Consider the following 18,156-nt stretch of genomic DNA (forward strand, 5'->3'; position numbering starts at 1 on the left):
TCTTCTTCTTCTTCTTCTTCTTCTTCTTCTTCTTCTTCTTCTTCTTTTCTTCTCCTCCTCCTCCTCCTCTCTCTATTTTCATATGTTTTTCTAAATATTCGATAACAATTGTTGTGTGATTATGAAAGAGATTTTAAAAATGAATCACACCTTTAAAGCCAGAATGCAGCAAGGCTTTCTAAGTCCACCTTCTTAATCTCTTAGGCATTTCATGCTTTTTATGTCCATAGCAATGGTGATTAGACTGTGAACCCCTCCTCATATATTTGAATTCTTTGTCCCCAGCCAGTGGAACTGTTTGAGAAGGATTAGTAGGTGTGGCCTTGTTAGAAGAGATGTGTCACTTGATGGGCTTTGAGGTTTCAAAAGCCCATGCCACCCCTTGTTCGCTCTCTGCCTGTTGCCTGTGGATTAAGATGTAAGCTCTCAGTTACTGTTCCAGTGTTATGCCTGCTTGCCTGCTTCCATGTTCCCCCATAATGGTCTTAGACTCTAACCCTCTGGAACCATGAGCCCCAAACGAAATGCTTTCTTTTGTAAGTTGACTTGTCCAGGGTGTTTTGTCACAGAAATCCAAAAGCCACTAAGAAGATACCACTCCCTGCTTGCCATAGGCTTGTCATATCATAAAGCAAAAATACACTTCGTCCAACTTCAAAAGTGTCCAAAGTCTTTCACAGTCTCAGCACGGTTTCAAAGTCCAAAGTCTCCTCTGAAGCTCAAAGCAATCTCTTGATTGTGTGCTTTGCAAAATCAAAAGGCAAATTACATACTTTCAACACACAATGGCACAGAATATACATCATTCCAAAAGGAAGGAATGGGGCATAGTAAGGAAATAGTGGATCAAAGTAAGACCAAACCCCAGCAGGGCAAACTCCAAGTCCTCCAGTTCTGTGTCTGTTTCCAAAGGGCCAAGAGGCTCTGCCCTTCCAGCTTTGCTGATTGCAATACACCTCTCTCTTGGGCTGGCTCTCCTCCTGTATGCAGCTCTCCTGGGCAGACTTCCCACAGCTCTGGCGCCTCCTCTATCCCAGAGTCTCCGATGCAATCCAGGCTTCATTTTCACAGCTTCAAGCAATGACCTCTAAGGGCCCCCGTGCAGGGACTCCGCTGCAACTCACTCGGCCTCAGCAGCTCTCCTTAGCCGTGGACTGGAGGAAAATGACTAACTTGTGTATCTTTCATGACTCAAGATGGAAGAACCACTCAGCAAATGCTGCCAAGTTGGCTGCCCTGTTGGGATGGGGCCTGGTCCTCTCCTTGAACTACATTCACATAAGCTTTCATTGTTGCTCTTTAGGATAAGAAAATCCCTCAGGCCTTTGCCTTCCAAGTTGAGAGTTAGCCGAATCCACTCTCACCCAGAGAGAACCACTCTCTATTCTGGTTCACATCAGGCCTCTCCGTATCTCTTTTAGCACAATCCTTGTCTCCAATAGTGAATTTCCTGGTGGTGTTTTTCTCTTCAAGTGGTATCAAGGCAACTTATAAAGGAAAGCATTTAATTTGGAGCTCATGGTTCCAGAGGGTTAGAGTTTGTGGCCATCAGTGGGAAGAAGTGTGGCAGTGGGCAGGCAGGCATGGTGCTGGAGTAGTAATTGAGTGCTTACATCTTGATTCTATATCTCTTTTTGCCCTGCTTGCTCCTTTTCATTGTAGACTTACCTAAGAGTGGTTACTAATGACCCTGTGACCAAGTCAGTATTAGATTGCCTTGAAATCTCTTCTGCTAATGAAATTGGTCTAAAACTTTCCAATTTAGCCTCTGGTATATTCTTAGGACAAGAGAAAAAGAAGCCACATTCTTTGCCAAAATATCACAAGATATCTAGCTCAGTTGCTAATATTTTCATCTCTGAAATCTCTTGAGGCCAACCTCCATAGTCCACCTTGCTCTTAGCATGACTGTCTTCCAGGACCTACTAGGATGACCCCTTAAGTCCCTCTTAGCATCCAACTGTTTTTATTGTCCAAAGTTCCAAAGCCTATATTCTTCCAAAAATAACCCACATGGTCAGGGCTGTCCCAATGATAGCTCACTTTCTGGTAACAACTAATGTCTTTGTTACTTTTCTATTGTGTTGACAAAACACCATGACCAGGGCAACTTAGAAAAGACTGTGTTTAATTTGGAGCTCATGGTTCCAGAGGGTTAGAGTCTATGACCATCAATGAGGGGAGTGTCATCAGACAGGCATGGTGCTAAGGAAGTAGTTAAAAGCTTTCCTCTTGATCCACAAGCAAGAGACAGAGAAAGCTGACTGAGAAGGGCTTTTGAAACCTCAAAGTCCATCCCCAGTGACAAGGCCACACCTAATACTTTCTAACTGGGAGGCAGACATTCAAATATATATGAACCTATCGTGGCCATTCTTATCATAACACCACAATATCCCACCTATTGCCTATTGAAAAACATGTATTATATTTTCAGCTATTGTTACAAGTTTATAATATACATATATAATTATATATTATAACCATATAATATACATTCATATGTATGTTATATAACATTCAAAAAGTTTTTTTCTTGATTGATAAAGGGACACAAAATATGAAATCCATAGTTTTGATAACTAAAAATTGCCAACTGTTTTGTAGTACTTTATTTTATTATATTGAGTATGGTACCTTTCTGTTGACTCTTAGATAGTGATTGTGGATTTTAATTGGGATTTTACATACATAGCTTGCATTTTAATTATTTGGTTCTTTACTATTTCTATTCACCCATAGCAATATTTTAAATAAATGTTATAGCAGCAGCCTACAAAAAGTTATGGTTTTTTTAAATTTATTTTTATTTTATGTACATCAGTGTTTTGCCTGCATGTATTTTTGGATGAGGGTGTCAGATCCACTGGAACAGGAGTTACAGACGGTTGTGAGCTCCCATGCTGGGACTGGGAATTGAACCCAAGTCCTCTGGAAGAGTAGCCAGTGCTCTTAGCCACTGAGCCATCTCTCCAGCCCTGTTTGATTTTGTTTTTAATCAGGGCCAGCTGATACCACTTCCTGTCTAGTAAATGCCAGATGTACTTTTAACTATCATCTCTAACACCTACTGTTAAAGTGTAACCAAATTGCTATTCTAGAAAAATCCTCAGGAGAAATATTTACCATATAGAGGTGTCTTACTTAGGGTCTCTATTGCTGAAAGGAAACATGACCAAAAAGAAGCTGGGGGAGGGAAGTGCTTATTTAGCTTCCACTTCCATGTCACTGTTCCTCACTGAAGGAAGTCAGGAACATGGAGGCAGGAGCATCATGATGCTGCAGCCATGGAAGGATGCTGCTTACTGGCTTGTTCCTCATGGCTTGTTCAGACTGCATTCTTATAGACCCAGGTCCACCAGCCCAAGGTGACACCACCCACAATGGCTCTGCCCTCCCACACTGATCACTAATTAAGACAGTGCTTTATAGCTGGATTTTATGGAGACATTTTTTTTTTCAGCTGAGGCTCCCTCCTCTCTCTTGACTCTAGATTGTATCAAGTTGACAAAAAACAAACGAACAAACAAAAAGCCAGTCAGTACAAAAGGCATTGTTAATCCCACAGATGGGAGGAGATAGACCAACCCAAATCATCATGGCCAAGTTAATTAAAGGGAGCAAATTAACTAAAGCAAGCTTTTTTATTTGTGTACATGGGCTGCCTTCCCCTAAGGTGGGGTTCAAGAGGTCAGCATTGGCTGTGGCAAAATAATAGCTCAGAGGTAGGGGTTTTCCAAATGAAGGGTTTGGTGGGCAACATAGGTGGGATTACAGGAACAGGACATTTTAACAAGCTAGTCAATCCTGCCACAAAGATAAGGTGACAAGGTGGGCAAAAACAGGTAGTCATCGCAGCAGGTCGTCATGGAAGTTTTGGAAACAAAGGTAGGGCTGCAAGATGGTTACAGTCACCTTTTTGAGACAGAGACACGATTTCCATCCCTGGAACTGACATTACAGTTAAAGTTACAGGTGGGGCATCGCGTAGCCCCTGAGAAACAGAGGTTTAATCTTAAACATGGATGGACCTAGTTTCTCATTACTACAAGGCAGCTTTTAAGCCTAAAATGGAGGCAGGAGGGTTCTTCAGTATCCAGAAATGAGTTTTCCCCTTCCTTTTCTTTGATCTTTGCAGCCAATGGAACTTTAATATTTTAAGCACTGTAATCTAATTAAATTCTATAGAGACTTAAATGATTGTATGTGGCCAATAAGACTCACTTTTCTTAAAATGACAGTTGAATGCCCAGGCAAAATATTTTTTTCTTAACAACACATTATTAGTCATATCACCTAATGAGATAGTTTGGGTCTCATTATGACTAACGCCATAGCTTTTTTTCTCACAAAATGTGAATTGAAAGTGAGTGTAACAATACATAATGTATGGAACAGACTTCAGCTTAAAGTGTTTACCTTCATTTTTTATTTTTAATTTTATTTGTGTGTGTGTGTGTGTGTGTGTGTGTGTGTGAGAGAGAGAGAGAGAGAGAGAGAGAGAGAGAGAGAGAGAGAGAGAGAGATCTGTGTATGAGTATGTGCATGTGTCACAGCACACACATGGAGGTGGGGACAACTCTGGAACTGGTTCTCTCCTTCCACCGTGAGCACCATGGGTTCCAGGGACAGACCTCTGGTTGTCAGGTGTGCTTGGTCAGCAAGTGCATTTTCCTGTTGACCCATCCCACCAGCCCTTACCATTTCTAGTCAGTTATTTTACTAAATGAATAATACTAGCAAAAATACAGTCGGTTAGTGCAAAGCCTTGAGAAAACAGTAAATATGGGTCCCTGCAACCTCCCCAGGGACAGGGTTAAGACAGGACTTTTGTGTGCTTGTAATTTTTTTCCCAAATTAAATATTCTAGTTTTCTTTATGTCCTCTCTTCATACATAGCAGAGGACACAGAAACCATAGTGACTCAGGAGTCTAAACAAAACACTTCATGGACCAAATTAAGAATACTAATATTGGGGCTGGTGAGATGGCTCAGTGGGTAAGAGCACCCGACTGCTCTTCCGAAGGTCCGGAGTTCAAATCCCAGCAACCACATGGTGGCTCATAACCATCTGTAACAAGATCTGCTGCCCTCTTCTGGAGTGTCTGAAGACAGCTACAGTGTACTTACATATAATAAATAAATAAATCTTAAAAAAAAAAAAAAAGAATACTAATATTGCTAACTTTCTAACTCACTTATTAAATGGGAATTTATAGAATGAAAGTCAGTAAGATTATTAGAGAAATCGTAGGATTATTAAAATGTATGAGGAGCTTGTAAAAAATTCAAATCAGTAAGGCTTTATGTTTTGGGGTGGGGTGGGTGCTGGGGATTAAACCTGAGACTTTGCCCTCTACCATTGAGCTACATCCCATCCTAATGGGGGGTACACTCTAACACAGAAAAAGACATCATTTAAGCACAAGACCAATTTAACAATTCCCAAGTAGGGTCCTTGCTTCATCAAGAAGCCCAACAGGAGCTCACAGACTTCTAGACAAGTATCAAGAATCAGGCTGCAAAACGGCTCAGGGCTTGAAAACCAATTTTACCTAATTTACTGAAATACATTTGAGTCCTACAGGAAGCCAGTCAGGTGCCATTTTTGCTTGTGTACAATAAACAATTGCTCATCTGATAAATATATAGGTTGTATTTTTAATAAAAGGGTAAACAAGGTTTGACAATGAGCTGAGATAGGATCATGTCCTTTTACAGTTTGCAGCCTCCAATACAGTTGACGTTATTGGGAGCTATGTCTATGTCTAATGTAACTACTGTACATTGTTGAGAAAGAGGAAGGTATCCGGCATGACTGTGTACCCCTATAATCCCAGCATTGGGGAGGTACAGGCAGGAGGGTCATGAGTTAGAGCAGAGCTGGAGACCAACCTGGGCTTTCCAGACTGTGTGGTGTGACCTTGTTTTGAAACAGATGTAGAGACTGAAAATGGTTTTTTGAGGACAGCTCATTTAACAAATCTCTTAAGACTAGTGAAATTGCTGCTCTCCTTACTTCCCTTGAAATAAACTGGGTATAATGGAAACTGTGTCTCCCCACTACCCCTCGCCCCTGCTAAAAGCCAACATGTCAACACCATTTAATAGCTACCAACTTTTGCAGAGGGAATACATGTATTTATGTACAACGTGGCCAGGAGAAATAAATACATTTATGTACAATGTGGCCAGGTAGTCTTGGTACACACACTTTTTTTTTAATGGTTTATTTTAATTATATGTGCATCGGTGTTTCGACTTCATGTATGTCTGTGTGAGGGTGTTGGATCCCCTGGAACTGGAGTTACAGACAGTTGTGAGTTGCCATGTGGGTGCTGGGAATTGAACCTGGGTCCTCTGGAAGAGCAGCCAGTGCTCTTAACCACTGAACCATCTCTCCAGCTTATTATAGAAGCTGCCTTAGGGACAGGGCCTACATCTGGGGCTAAAAGCAGAGGATACTCCTAACAGTAGTGTGAGACCCGGAGTCAGAGGCTGGAGAGGCTGGAACCAGGTCCAAGGGATGCAGCAACCACATCTGCTTTTAAAAGAAGAACGAGAGGGGGAGGACATTTGTCCCTCTGTCCTGTCAACGTACTTGCTCCAGCTGACTGGATAACACCGACTCACTCCAGGGCGGGCGCTTGCAGCTTGCATACCGTTTGTTCCCCGCAACCCCCTTGGACACTCTCATAAACATCTTCAAAAGTCATTTACCAAATATCCCAGGCATCCCTCAATCCAGTCAAGTGGATGACTGAAATCAGCCACCACGGTGGGCTTTTGTTTTTGTTTTCACTTTCCCCCCAGTGACATTGAAGTATGCCCCTAGCCCTTATTTTTTGAGTCAGGGTTTCACCATGACAGCCAAGCTGGTTTGAACCCCTGGTCATCCTGCTTTTGCTTCCTAAGTGCTGGGGTTATAGCTGGGCATCACCACACCCAGACACTTCCTTGTCCCCTTCCCCTCCCCCCCACCTTTCACTTTGTAACCTTGGTAGCCTGGGGCTGCCTGCCTTTGCCTCCCAAGTTCAGGGATTAAAGGCAGGGAGGCCTCTCTAAGTAATGGAGTTGGGAGTTTCAAAAAAGTGTGATGAGGAGATCAAGTGGATTCTTAGTTCCACCACAGAAGGAAAAGCCCCTTTAAGGAACTCAAGGCCAGTCCCACCAGCTCATATTTCTGAGGTCTGGTGGTTTTTAGATTTAGCTAAAGGAATGTCAAGACAACAAGAGGGTAACAGAAGCTTGCCTTCTGGGACAGAGCCAGATACCTGAGCTGTCTCTACTCCAAGCACAGCTTTAACAAGGACAGGTAAGCAGTTCACTGGTGGAGCACACACATGTGTGGGGACTTGGGCCTACAGAGAGAATTCCAGGACACACAGGGCAGCAGGGGCAGGCTGGAGCGGGGCACACTCAACGAGACAGAAATTTTGTTGGGGTCCTATGACAAATGCTTGTAATCTACCCAGGAGACTGAGGCAGGAGTTTAAGGCCAGCCTGGACAATGTGCATATTGAAAATACGTCTTTCAAAAAAAGACATTTTGCTGAGAGTGTGAGATATGTCTGCCGTCCCAGCTACTGGAGGGCTGACACCTACCTGCCTACGTCAACAGCGAGAGAGCCTGTGTTAATGATTACTTGTTAAAGTTGAACTGTAGAGCTGAAGAGATGGTCTGGTGGGTAAAAGGTTTGCCTCACAAGCATCAGGACCGAGTTCAGATGCCCAGAACACTGATGCCACAGCCCATGTACAAACTCACAGTGTTCCTGCGGCTAGACAAGAGGTAGAGACAGAAGCCTCAGGAAGCCCATAGCCGGCCTGGCATCTGAAGCAGTGAATAACAAGAGACCCTGATGGAAGATGGAAGCAAGATGGAAGGCGAGGAGCCACTGCAGGCCGTCCTCAGTATTCAGCCACATCACAGAGCTGCCTGAGGGCGGGGTGGGGGGGTTGGGGCTTTTTGTCTGTTTGTTATTCTATAGAATCATTTAAACTTGTTACATGTTATGAAATTGGAGTACAAAGAGAACAATTTGCCAAGATATGTAATAAAGCATTGTCTTTGCTTTTAGGAATCCTGTAAAGGAGGGGGGGGGTTGCTTGTTGTTTGTTTGTTTGTTTTACAGGAAGTTGATATTGTCAGTAAATTGTACGTGACCATTAAGAACCGAGTTAAGGATTAAGACAAGCCGATGCTATCTCTGACCCCTTAAAACTCACTCCTGCCGTGCACACTTGTTCCGCTGTAATTGCTGCCCCGATGCCTTTGGATTTTTCACCAAGAGATAAGTTATCTATACTCATTTTCCCAACCTTTCTTCCTGCCTCTCTTTTTAAAAAAATGTGTTTCAGTTAGGAATTTGCTCTGAGCTGCATAGAGAGTTCTGTGTAAATCATAAATGGCACCCACATTAGGGCACCCAAGGATGCGTACCTAATCTCCCCCCCCCCCCAGCTGGTAGCAGCATTCGACACAGCTAATTACTTTCTCTTCCTTGAATCAATTTCTTCCCTTGGCTTCCAGGAAATTTACTAGTCTTCTTAAGGCCGAGACCTCAGATGTCCTCCAGCTGTTACATGGAATTGAGGAAGCAAGGCACTAAGGCCAGCCTAGAACCAAGGGGAGGGCAAATAGACTGTAAGGTGTAAGTGGGTGCTCTGGGAGCTTGTGGGCAGTCATCTTTGAAGACTGTAAGAGGGTCCTGTATGAGGGGGAGGGGCCTGGGGAGGGGGAAGGAGGGAGCCAGAGACAGTTCAAGGACAAGCCAGCACACATGCACACAAACACAAATGCAAGTACAACCCTGGGTCCAAATCTTGGCTTCTGTTGTTATTAATCTGTGAAATCTGGAACAAACACCTGAATTTGATTTTGATAAAGGAGACAAAATGAACAGCTCGATAGGTCTGTTATGACAGCAATAGGTTTGTTATGATAGGTGAAGCGATGCAAACTATGAAGTGCTGAAGCACAATGCCAGACTTGGCACATGGGTGTGTGTGTGTGTGTGTGTGTGTGTGTGTGTGTGTGTGTGTGTGTGAATTTTCCAGGAAATGCTTGTAGTCCACTCTCACTGACTGAACTTTGACCTCGCCTCGTAACCATGTTAATGATATGCTTTGAGGCCATTTGGATTCACGTACTCAGGCCTTTTATGTACTGAGTACTCAGCCGGCGGAGAAGGCTCAAGAGTTAGAGCACTTGCCTCTCTGGATGAGCCCTGGAGCTTGATTCCCAGCACCTACACGGTGGCTCACAACTATAGGTAACTCCAGTTCCTGGAGACCCGACACCTGATACTGACCTCAGCACACATCAGGCACACCTGTGGTGCACATGCGTACATGCAGGCAAAGCATTAATCCACAGAAAAGAGAGCCGGGCAGTGATGGCCTTTAATCCCAGCACTTGAGAGCAGAGGCAGAGGCAGACAGATCGAGAGCAGCCTGATCTACAGAGTGAATTCTAGGACAGCAAGGGTTATACAGAGAAACTCTGTCCCCAAAACCAACCAACCAAATCCAAACCAACCAACCAAAAAAAAAAACCACATAAAATAAATATTTTATGAAAGTGTAATCAATCTTGTTATGCCTTGAACTCTCCATGTCCTCAAGGTTTTATGAACTAAGTTGAATGGATAGCTCTGATTTTAAACATTCTTCCCTATGTTTCCCTTCCATGTCACTGACGAGAGAGAGAGAGAGAGAGAGAGAGAGAGAGAGAGAGAGAGAGAGAGATTGCACAATTAGTTCTAATATCATTGATGAAAAAAGTTACAGTTGAAAGCAATTCATCACCCACAGTGCATGTCGTGAGCTTCACATGGATGTAGGTTAATAACATCTGTTTAAGGTTGTATACGTTACTCTGGGCTTTAAAAAAGCAATTTGTGAAACTTGGGTAAAAGATTCTTTAGGAAAAAAGTTCCCCATTCCTTCCCCTCCACACTCAACATTCATTGTAAGAAACCCTGAGGACTGTCCTCTGTTGGACGGCAGGGAACAGATGAGGCCAGGCTCATTCTGGGCTAGCGGTTCTCAGCCTGTGGGTCGAGACCCCTTGTGGCATCAACTGACCCTCTCACACAGGTTGCCTAAGGCCATTGGAAAACAGATTATTTATTCACATTATCATTCAGAACAGTAGCAAAATTACAGTTGTGAAGCAGTAATAAAAATAATTTTATGGTTGGGGGTCAACACAACGTAAGAAGCTGTATTAAAGGGCTGCGGCACTGGGGAGGCTGAGAACCACCGCTCTAGGTTATTGGCCTTTCAGTCAGTGTCTCTCAGGCGACACCGTCATAACACATACCGTCACTAGGTACTGGTGTGCTGTATGGTTCTGTCACTCCAGTTTGGGGAGTGCTGTTCAATGATTTCCAACCAGACTTCCAACCAGAGAGAAAGTATATGTCCATTTCCACTGTCTGCACATCAATTCTTGGGACACAGTTAAAAGATTTTAGGAACCCTACTACTTTTAAAGCTCTTTACCGTGGTCAGTGCACTGTTTTCTGACATCCTCTATGTTTTCCACATTGATGGTGACTTGAAGAAAAGCGTAACAGCTGCCTTGGAACTGAACCCAGGTGGATGAAGGACAGTCTATTTGGGGAAAAAAAATACTATTAATATGAGTTCCGGATGCTAAGGATATTGAACATTAAAAGTCCATGCATACACACAAGTCATTTTCCTTGTTAAAACAACAAATCAACCAGTGTGAAAGGAATTCATTTTTCTCTATTTTACATGTAGGATAAAAAAAAATCAGGGCTGGTGAGATGGCTCAGTGGGTAAGAGCACCTGACTGCTCTTCTGAAGGTCCTGAGTTCAAATCCCAGCAACCACCTGTAACAAGATCTGACGCCCCCTTCTGGAGTGTCTGAAGACAGCTACAGCGTACTTACATATATATATAAATAAATAAATCTAAAAAAAAAAAAAATCAATGTGCCAGTGATTCACTTCTGACTCCACAGTGTGGTGATAAATCTGTCTCTTGATTGTTTAATTCAGACACACAAATTAAGCATCATCACCAAGCCATCCAGCTAGCAAGGAAATCAACTAGTCAGAGCTAAAAGCTTGTGCCATCACTTCTTGGAACATACTTAAAAGAAATTAGAATAACCTATATATATAAATATAATAAAGCATTATGTAAATGATATAATAAACCTCTGAAGGCTATCTTTATAATATATACTAATAATTTTAAAAGCCTTATAAATTTTGCAAAATCTTTCTGCTCAAATTCTCCTTGCAAGAACTCATATCTAAGAATATGAACATTCAGGCCTATTTTACTATTACACGAGTAAACAAGACTGATGTTCATGTCTTCTTTCATTTATTTCCTTTGTATGATTGTGTGTGCATGGGTTGTGTGATTGTGTGTGCATGGGTGTGTGTTGCAGGTGGTGGTTAGGATTTGAACTCAGGGATTCATGCATACTTGACCACCTGCTCTCCCTCTAAGTTATATTTTTAAGCCCTGTATGACCTTAATTTAACATCTTATTAATAGAAATTCTAAAGCTGAGCCTTACCTTTTCTTCTCCTGCTATTTGGGAAGGACATCTCTATCTCTACCTTGATTTCTTTGTTCACTATAAAGATTTAAAACTTTTAAGCCTAGGACACAGAATATCATCACTTAGGATTCTATGCAAAAAGAAGTCTGTAAGAACTTGATTTCACTGAAACAAGTTAGAGGAACAAAAGGGGATTTATTAATTTCAGTGGACATAAAATCAGCAAGATCTTACCTACATCGTTTTACTTTTTTAAGTTCTGTATGTGGTATAATTTAATATAAAGGAACAGAAGCAAACACTCCTATAAAGAACAGAGCTGAATAATCAGCCACATTAATCTCAACTAATTCAACATTTTTGGTTTTATTGAGCTCAGACTATGACATAAGTTATCGCTAGTACTTAACCTTAGCCTCCCATAGCAGAGAGAACGCTGCACCAAAATAGATTATTTCCCAGTTCTCTGGAAAATGAAGGGTGAGCAGAAGTCAGTCAAGGAAGGAGAGTGTTTCTCATATCATGTGTGGTGTTTTGAATATGCTTGGCCCATGGGTAGTGGCACTATTAGGAGGTGTGGCCTTGTTAAAGGAAGTGTGTCACTTTGTAGGTGGGGCTTTTAGGTCTCATATATATGCTCAAGCCCTGCCCAATGTGGAATAGAGTCTCCTGCTGCTGCCTTCGGATCAAGATATAGAACTTTCTTGCTGGGCAGTGGTGGCTGATGCCTTTAATCCCAGCACTTGGGAGGCAGAGGCAGGCAGATTTCTGAGTTCGAGGCCAGCCTGGTCTACAGAGTGAGTTCCAGGACAGCCAGGGCTATACAGAGAAACCCTGTCTTGAAAAACCTAAAAAAAAAAAAAAAAAAAAAAAGATATAGAACTCTTGGCTCCTCCAGCACCATGTCTGCCTGCATGCTGTCATGCTTTCTGCCATGATGTTAATGGACTGAACCTCTGAATCTGTAAGCCAGCAGCAGCAGCAATGGAATGTTTTCCTTTATAAGGGATGCCTTGGTCCTGGTGTCTATTCACAGAAATGGAAACCCTATCAAAGATGCTATGCTTTTCTCTTCCTGTTGGCTCTTGTATATTGGCTACCATGTGGCCAAAGGATGAGCGGGCAATGAGATTGACGGATCATAAAGGGAAGTGTCATATCACACTCACACTGGGTTAAAACTCTCATCAAACTGTTGAGGCCACTCATATATCCACTAGGACAAACTAGTGACCACTTCACTTCAAATCATCCCAAGTGTGAGTTGCACGTTGCCAATTTTAGTAGTGAAATCATCCAAAATATGCTAGGATGAGGAAGTATTCCAAGACATAATTCATCTTATATGCAGATGTAGCTTTCCTTCCTGTTATCTCTTTTGTTTGTTTGGAGACAGGGTTTCACTAGGTAGCCCTGACTAGCCTGGAACTGGCCATGTAAACCAGGCTGGCCTCAAACTCATAGTGATCTACCTGTCTCAGCTCCCCCAGTGCTGGGATTAAAGGCATATGCTACCATGTTCCTGCCCCCCCCCCCCCGTGTGTGTGTGTGTGTGTGTGTGTGTGTGTAAGTTCATGAATGCCAACACATAGAAGTGGGGATCAGAGGACACCTAACCTCCCCAGCTTTACCCTCCATCTCTGCTCCTCCTATGAATGCCTGGCCTTTTTAAAAAGAGTTTTGTGGGGCAGTGGTGGCACACAGCTTTAATCCCAGCACAAGGAAGGCAGAGGCAGGCAAATCTCTGTGAGTTTGAAGCCAGCTAGGGCTGGTTATACTGAGAAACCCTGTCTTGAAAGACCAGGTTAAAAAAGTTTAAAAATTCAAAATAAAAATAGACTTTTATGTCTTTAAATCTACTTCTAGGCCAGGAATATTTTCATTATCTTTTCATCCTGGGAGGACCAGACACTTTTTCTTGCTATCAGCACTGGAGTCTATTCCAGCTTTCACCTGCAATAGTACCACACAGATCTTTCTCTAGTAAGCCAGCATCCATTGACAACATAAATGAACAGGAAGAGCAAGCATCACACGTGAGAACGGAAAGGATTTCATCTTGGATAGCTTATCTTGTTTCCTGTGTTTTCTTGGGGAGAAAAGGGAAGAATGTCTAGTTGGTGTGTGTGGTGGTTTGGATGAAAATGTCCCCTCCACCCCCCACTCATAGTGAGTGGCATGGGGTGTGGCCATGTTGGAGTAGGTGTGGCCTTGTTGGAGGAAATGTATCACTGGGGGTGGGGCTTTGTGGTTTCAGATGCTCAGGCAAGGCCCAGTGTCTGTCTGTCTGTCTGTCTGTCTGTCTGTCTCTCTCTCTCTCTCCTTACTGTCTGCTGATCCAGATGTAGAATTCTTAGCTCCTTCTCTATCACCATGTCTGCTTGCATGCCCTCATGCTTCCTGCCATGACAACACTGGAGTAAACCCCTGAACTGTAGGCCAGCACCAATTAAATGCTATCATTTATAAGAGTTGGTGTAGTCATGGTGTCTCTTCATAGCAATATAAATCCTAACTAAGACAGTTGGATCATTGCTGTTAACATCAGATAGATAAGGCATGTCAAGCACACAGCATGATTTCTAATATGAAGCAAGATTCCCAGAATATGTAGCTATTATCAACCACGATCACTCTTCATGCTTTTCTCCCCTGGATAGGAACTTACACAAAAGATTTCAAATACTTGACTAAGTGAATAAATCCTCTTCCTCACTTCCATGAGCCAGTTTATTTCCATCATCTTCAAATGCTTTGAGTTCATCTGAGTTCATTTCAATAGTTTCTCGAATCTCCAAGTTTAACTCAATTGCCTTTACCGCCAGTGCTAACACCTCACTAGTCCACTTTTTAAAACATTAACTTGTCATGGAACACAGCATACGCAAAAAAGCACAAGCCATAACTATAGAGCTTGGTAAATTTTCAAAAATGAAAAATACACCCCCACAAACCATCAGCAAAATGAAGAAACTAAATGTTAACCTTTTTGGGTCACTACCCCATCCCAAAATGAAATTATTTCCCTAACTGAGAATACCAGAGATTAGCTTTTCTTGTTTTGGGTTTTACAGTAATGAAATCAGGCACACTGTATGCTTGTGTCTGGCTTCTTGTGATAAATATTACTTTTGTGAGGTTCCCTTGTTTTGTCATTTGTATCTGTGGGCTATTATTTTTCCTTGCTATACAATGTATGCATTTATCCGTCACTTCATAAATACATCGCTATATACACCTTTATCCATCACTTCATCAGTGAAGATGTGGACATCCTTTCGTTTCCAGCCTAATAACCCTAACAAGCAATGTCCCACTGAGCCTTTCCTGCATGGTTCACACTAGAAAGAGCTGAATGGGAGAAGGCTGGGGTCCTAAGGTCTTTCCCCCACAATTCATGCTGAAACTAGTTGAAATTTTATTGCTGTTTCAACAGTATTAAGAGTTAAGACCACTTATAAGATACAAGAGGTCAGGGGAGCCCCAGGCCTGCCAGGGCAACTTAAAGACTGTCTCAAACAGCAAAGACCCACAGCTGGTCATTCTCATTCAAAAGAAGCTATCTTTACTATTTGAAGTCTTGGACATATTCACTATGGTTTTATATTGTATTTATCTATTTCTTCAGTTGGATTATTAACTGCAAGTCGGCAGAGAGCAGGTCTTAATCTAATGATAACATCAGTAACAACTACTCTGCTGTCTGGAACACAACCCAGAGAATCATAGGTAGGAATGAGGTGGTCCATGGCCCTGGGCTAGCAACTTTAACCAAAATTCCCCCTCACCGCCTGGAAGAAAAAGTCTGACTCTACGAGGATCTCAGGTTTACTACTTAAGCCTCTCTCTGCTCTGGTTTAGCTTATTTGTAGAACAGAGATGAAAACAGTAGCCACCAAGGTGCTTGGGAAGTCCACAGTGAACAAGAGGGTAGGCAGAACCCTGTCTTCTTATGGCATAGAATTTAGTGGGGACAGATACACAAAAGCAACGGAAGTCAAAAAATAGATTAGTGGTGTCTTAGCTTCCTTTTCTGTTGCTGTGATAAAACACTCACTCAGACAAAATCAACTCAAGGCAGCAGGAGCTGGAAACAGCTAGTCACACCGCATCCCTGTCAGAAGGCAGAGGGCCATGCATGCTACTTCTCCGACCTTTCTTTCCTTACACAGCCCAGGATCCCAGTGAGGGAACCAACAGGACCACCCACAATAGGTTTTAAGTCCTCCCACCTCAATCAATGCAGACAAGATAATCCACGAAGGCCTGTGCCCCAGGTAATTCTAGATTCTGTCAAACTGAGGCTACTCCTCTGAGATGGCGCACTAGTGATCTACTGCTCTGTAACAAATGGGCAGCTTAAAGCCAGAAGCACCATCTCTTCTAGTGTCTCCAGTCAAGAACTGGAAGCTTTCTTGGGTTGCTCGCCTGGGGTTTTGCCCGGCAGACGCAGTCAGTGTGCTGGCTAGGCCAGCGGTCACCTGAACACTCGACTACAGTTGGACTCTTGACAGCTATAAGTGAGTTGGTGTGACTGGAGACCTCCGTTTCTCACCACGGGAATCCTGGGGAGTCCCTGTCTTGATTTGAATGTGAAATGTCCTTTAGGGACTCGTGGGTTTCACCATTTAATTCTCAAGCAAGTGGCATTGTTTTGCGTGGATCCTTTCCTGTCCTCTCTCTGTGCTTACTGGCGCACAGAAACGAGGAAGCATCCCAAGCATCCGTACGCTCCCATTATCAGAGTCATGCACCATCCTTATACCATCATGCCTTTCCGTCCATGCTTGCCTATGCTCTCAGAGTGAACCAAATCCCCCCCCCCCCCAGGTTGTTCTGGTCAGGTATTTGGGCACGGCAGTGAGGAAAGCAGCTCACCAAACTGACCAAGAGAATTAGGGTCACTGTTACTGCTGGGAGAAACCTGACCATATTCCGTAGGTTTTCAGAAGGAAGAATTTGGAGCTGGGGGCTAGAAGGCTGTAAGCTGAGCTTAAGGGGTGAGCCCTGTGAGAGCAAGGAAGACAGACAAAGGAAATACAGCCAGGAAGGCTGTGATCGCGACATCTCAGGGACCAGTCTTGCAAAGAAGTCTGGCAAAGAAACTGACTTCGGTTTGCCTTTGTCCTGAAAACCTGAATCATGAGGAATTAAACCGTAACAGGCTGGTTTGTTCTGTGGCATGGCTGATTGATTGCTCTTGGCCAGGTTTCCAGTGAGAGCGATCGGGAAGTGAAGCCCAACGTGTGAAAAATGTGCCTTTTGGTAATGAAAAGAGGGAGGGAGGTTAGAAGTTGAGACTAAGGCCGGTGAGGATGTAGTGTCGGTAATGGGCAGTGAGATTGGTGTGATCCTCGAGCCCTGCCTCCTACACACTTCACAAAGACAGTAGGAAAGAGGCTGTAAAAACAAGACTCTGCCCTTGGAGGGCACCGGGATATAGCAATGCAAACCTGTCTTAAGAACTTTCGCTTGAAATAGCGCTCCTGAATAAAAAAAGCCATTCTGGGCAGCTGAAAGTGTTTTGTTATGTTCAGCTGTAGAGACAGAGAAAGGATACTTGCAGATTGTGGTGCAAGAGGGCCAGGTTATCATCTGACTCGCCATTGTCTATGTGGTGCTGTTTCTGTAGACACACGAGATGCAAGCATGAGGGCAAACCTTATGGGGGATTGAGTCACGGTTCCAGGAAGCTGCCAGAGCCAGGCAATGTGTGACAGGCTCAGATTCCTTGCTTGGAGCTTGGTGAAGGTGAAACCTAGGACGCACTAGAGATCTTAGCATACGGGAGATGCCAGAAACACAGGACATCTACCAAGAAAAGCTGAAGACATTGACTGCAGCTGGTCCAAGGGAATGGTCAATTGCACTGTGGGCTGGAGGGGCAGTGCTACCCAAGTCTGTTGGAGCCCAGATGATGCCATGATGTTGGAATTCCAGCTGCCAGACATGGAGTAGCAGGTTGGGTATCGGCCAGGTTGAGTTTCAGTCTTGCTTTGGTCCGGTATTTCCTTGCTACGTTCCTTTTAGGAATGAGCATCACATTGTGCCACTGTACACCGGAAACACAAAATTTTGTTTTTCTATATTACAGGGACTTTCAGCCAGGAGTTTATCTTTATAAACAGCCTCGGGGATGTTAACTCTATAAGGATGCTAGAAGTTGGACTCTGCACTTGGTATTATGAGATGGCTGAGGCAGTAGAAACCAATTATGAATGTCTTAGCTTGAGCACATGTGTTTCAAGCCTCAGTCCCCAGCTGTGGCTCTGTTTTGGAGAGTTGTGAAACTTTTGGAAGGTGTTGCCTAGCTGGAGGAAGTGGCTTGAGGGTTATAGCCAGGTCTCGCTTTCTGTTTTTTCTTTGTTTTCTGATCTGCCGAGATATGAGAGGCGGCAACCTCAGACCCCTGTCACCACAGCCACAGATTCCTGCCACATAATGGCAAACTGTGAGCCAAAGTGGATGTGTCACTAAGTTACTCTTGTTAGGTATTAGGTCTTGTTAGGGATTTGTGGTCTGTCTTAGTCAGGGTTCCTATTCCTGCACAAACATCATGACCAAGAAGCAAGTTGGGGAGGAAAGGGTTTATTCGGCTTACAT

General features: G+C 43.4%; 1 protein-coding gene across 2 annotated transcripts in view; it reads right to left on the reverse strand.

Annotated features, from left to right (window-relative positions):
- The window catches only part of LOC110318338 (CD302 antigen), a 135,231-nt gene that overhangs the window by 10,522 nt on the left and 106,553 nt on the right, over positions 1–18,156 (reverse strand). For both annotated transcript variants that reach the window (XM_029536802.1, XM_021193320.2), the window contains one exon: positions 10,511–10,621. In XM_029536802.1, coding sequence (XP_029392662.1) covers positions 10,511–10,621 — 111 coding nt within the window. The remainder of the gene's footprint in view (positions 1–10,510; positions 10,622–18,156) is intronic.

Source organism: Mus pahari, chromosome 3, assembly GCF_900095145.1.
Source record: "Mus pahari chromosome 3, PAHARI_EIJ_v1.1, whole genome shotgun sequence".
In the NCBI taxonomy this organism is placed as follows: domain Eukaryota; kingdom Metazoa; phylum Chordata; class Mammalia; order Rodentia; family Muridae; genus Mus; species Mus pahari.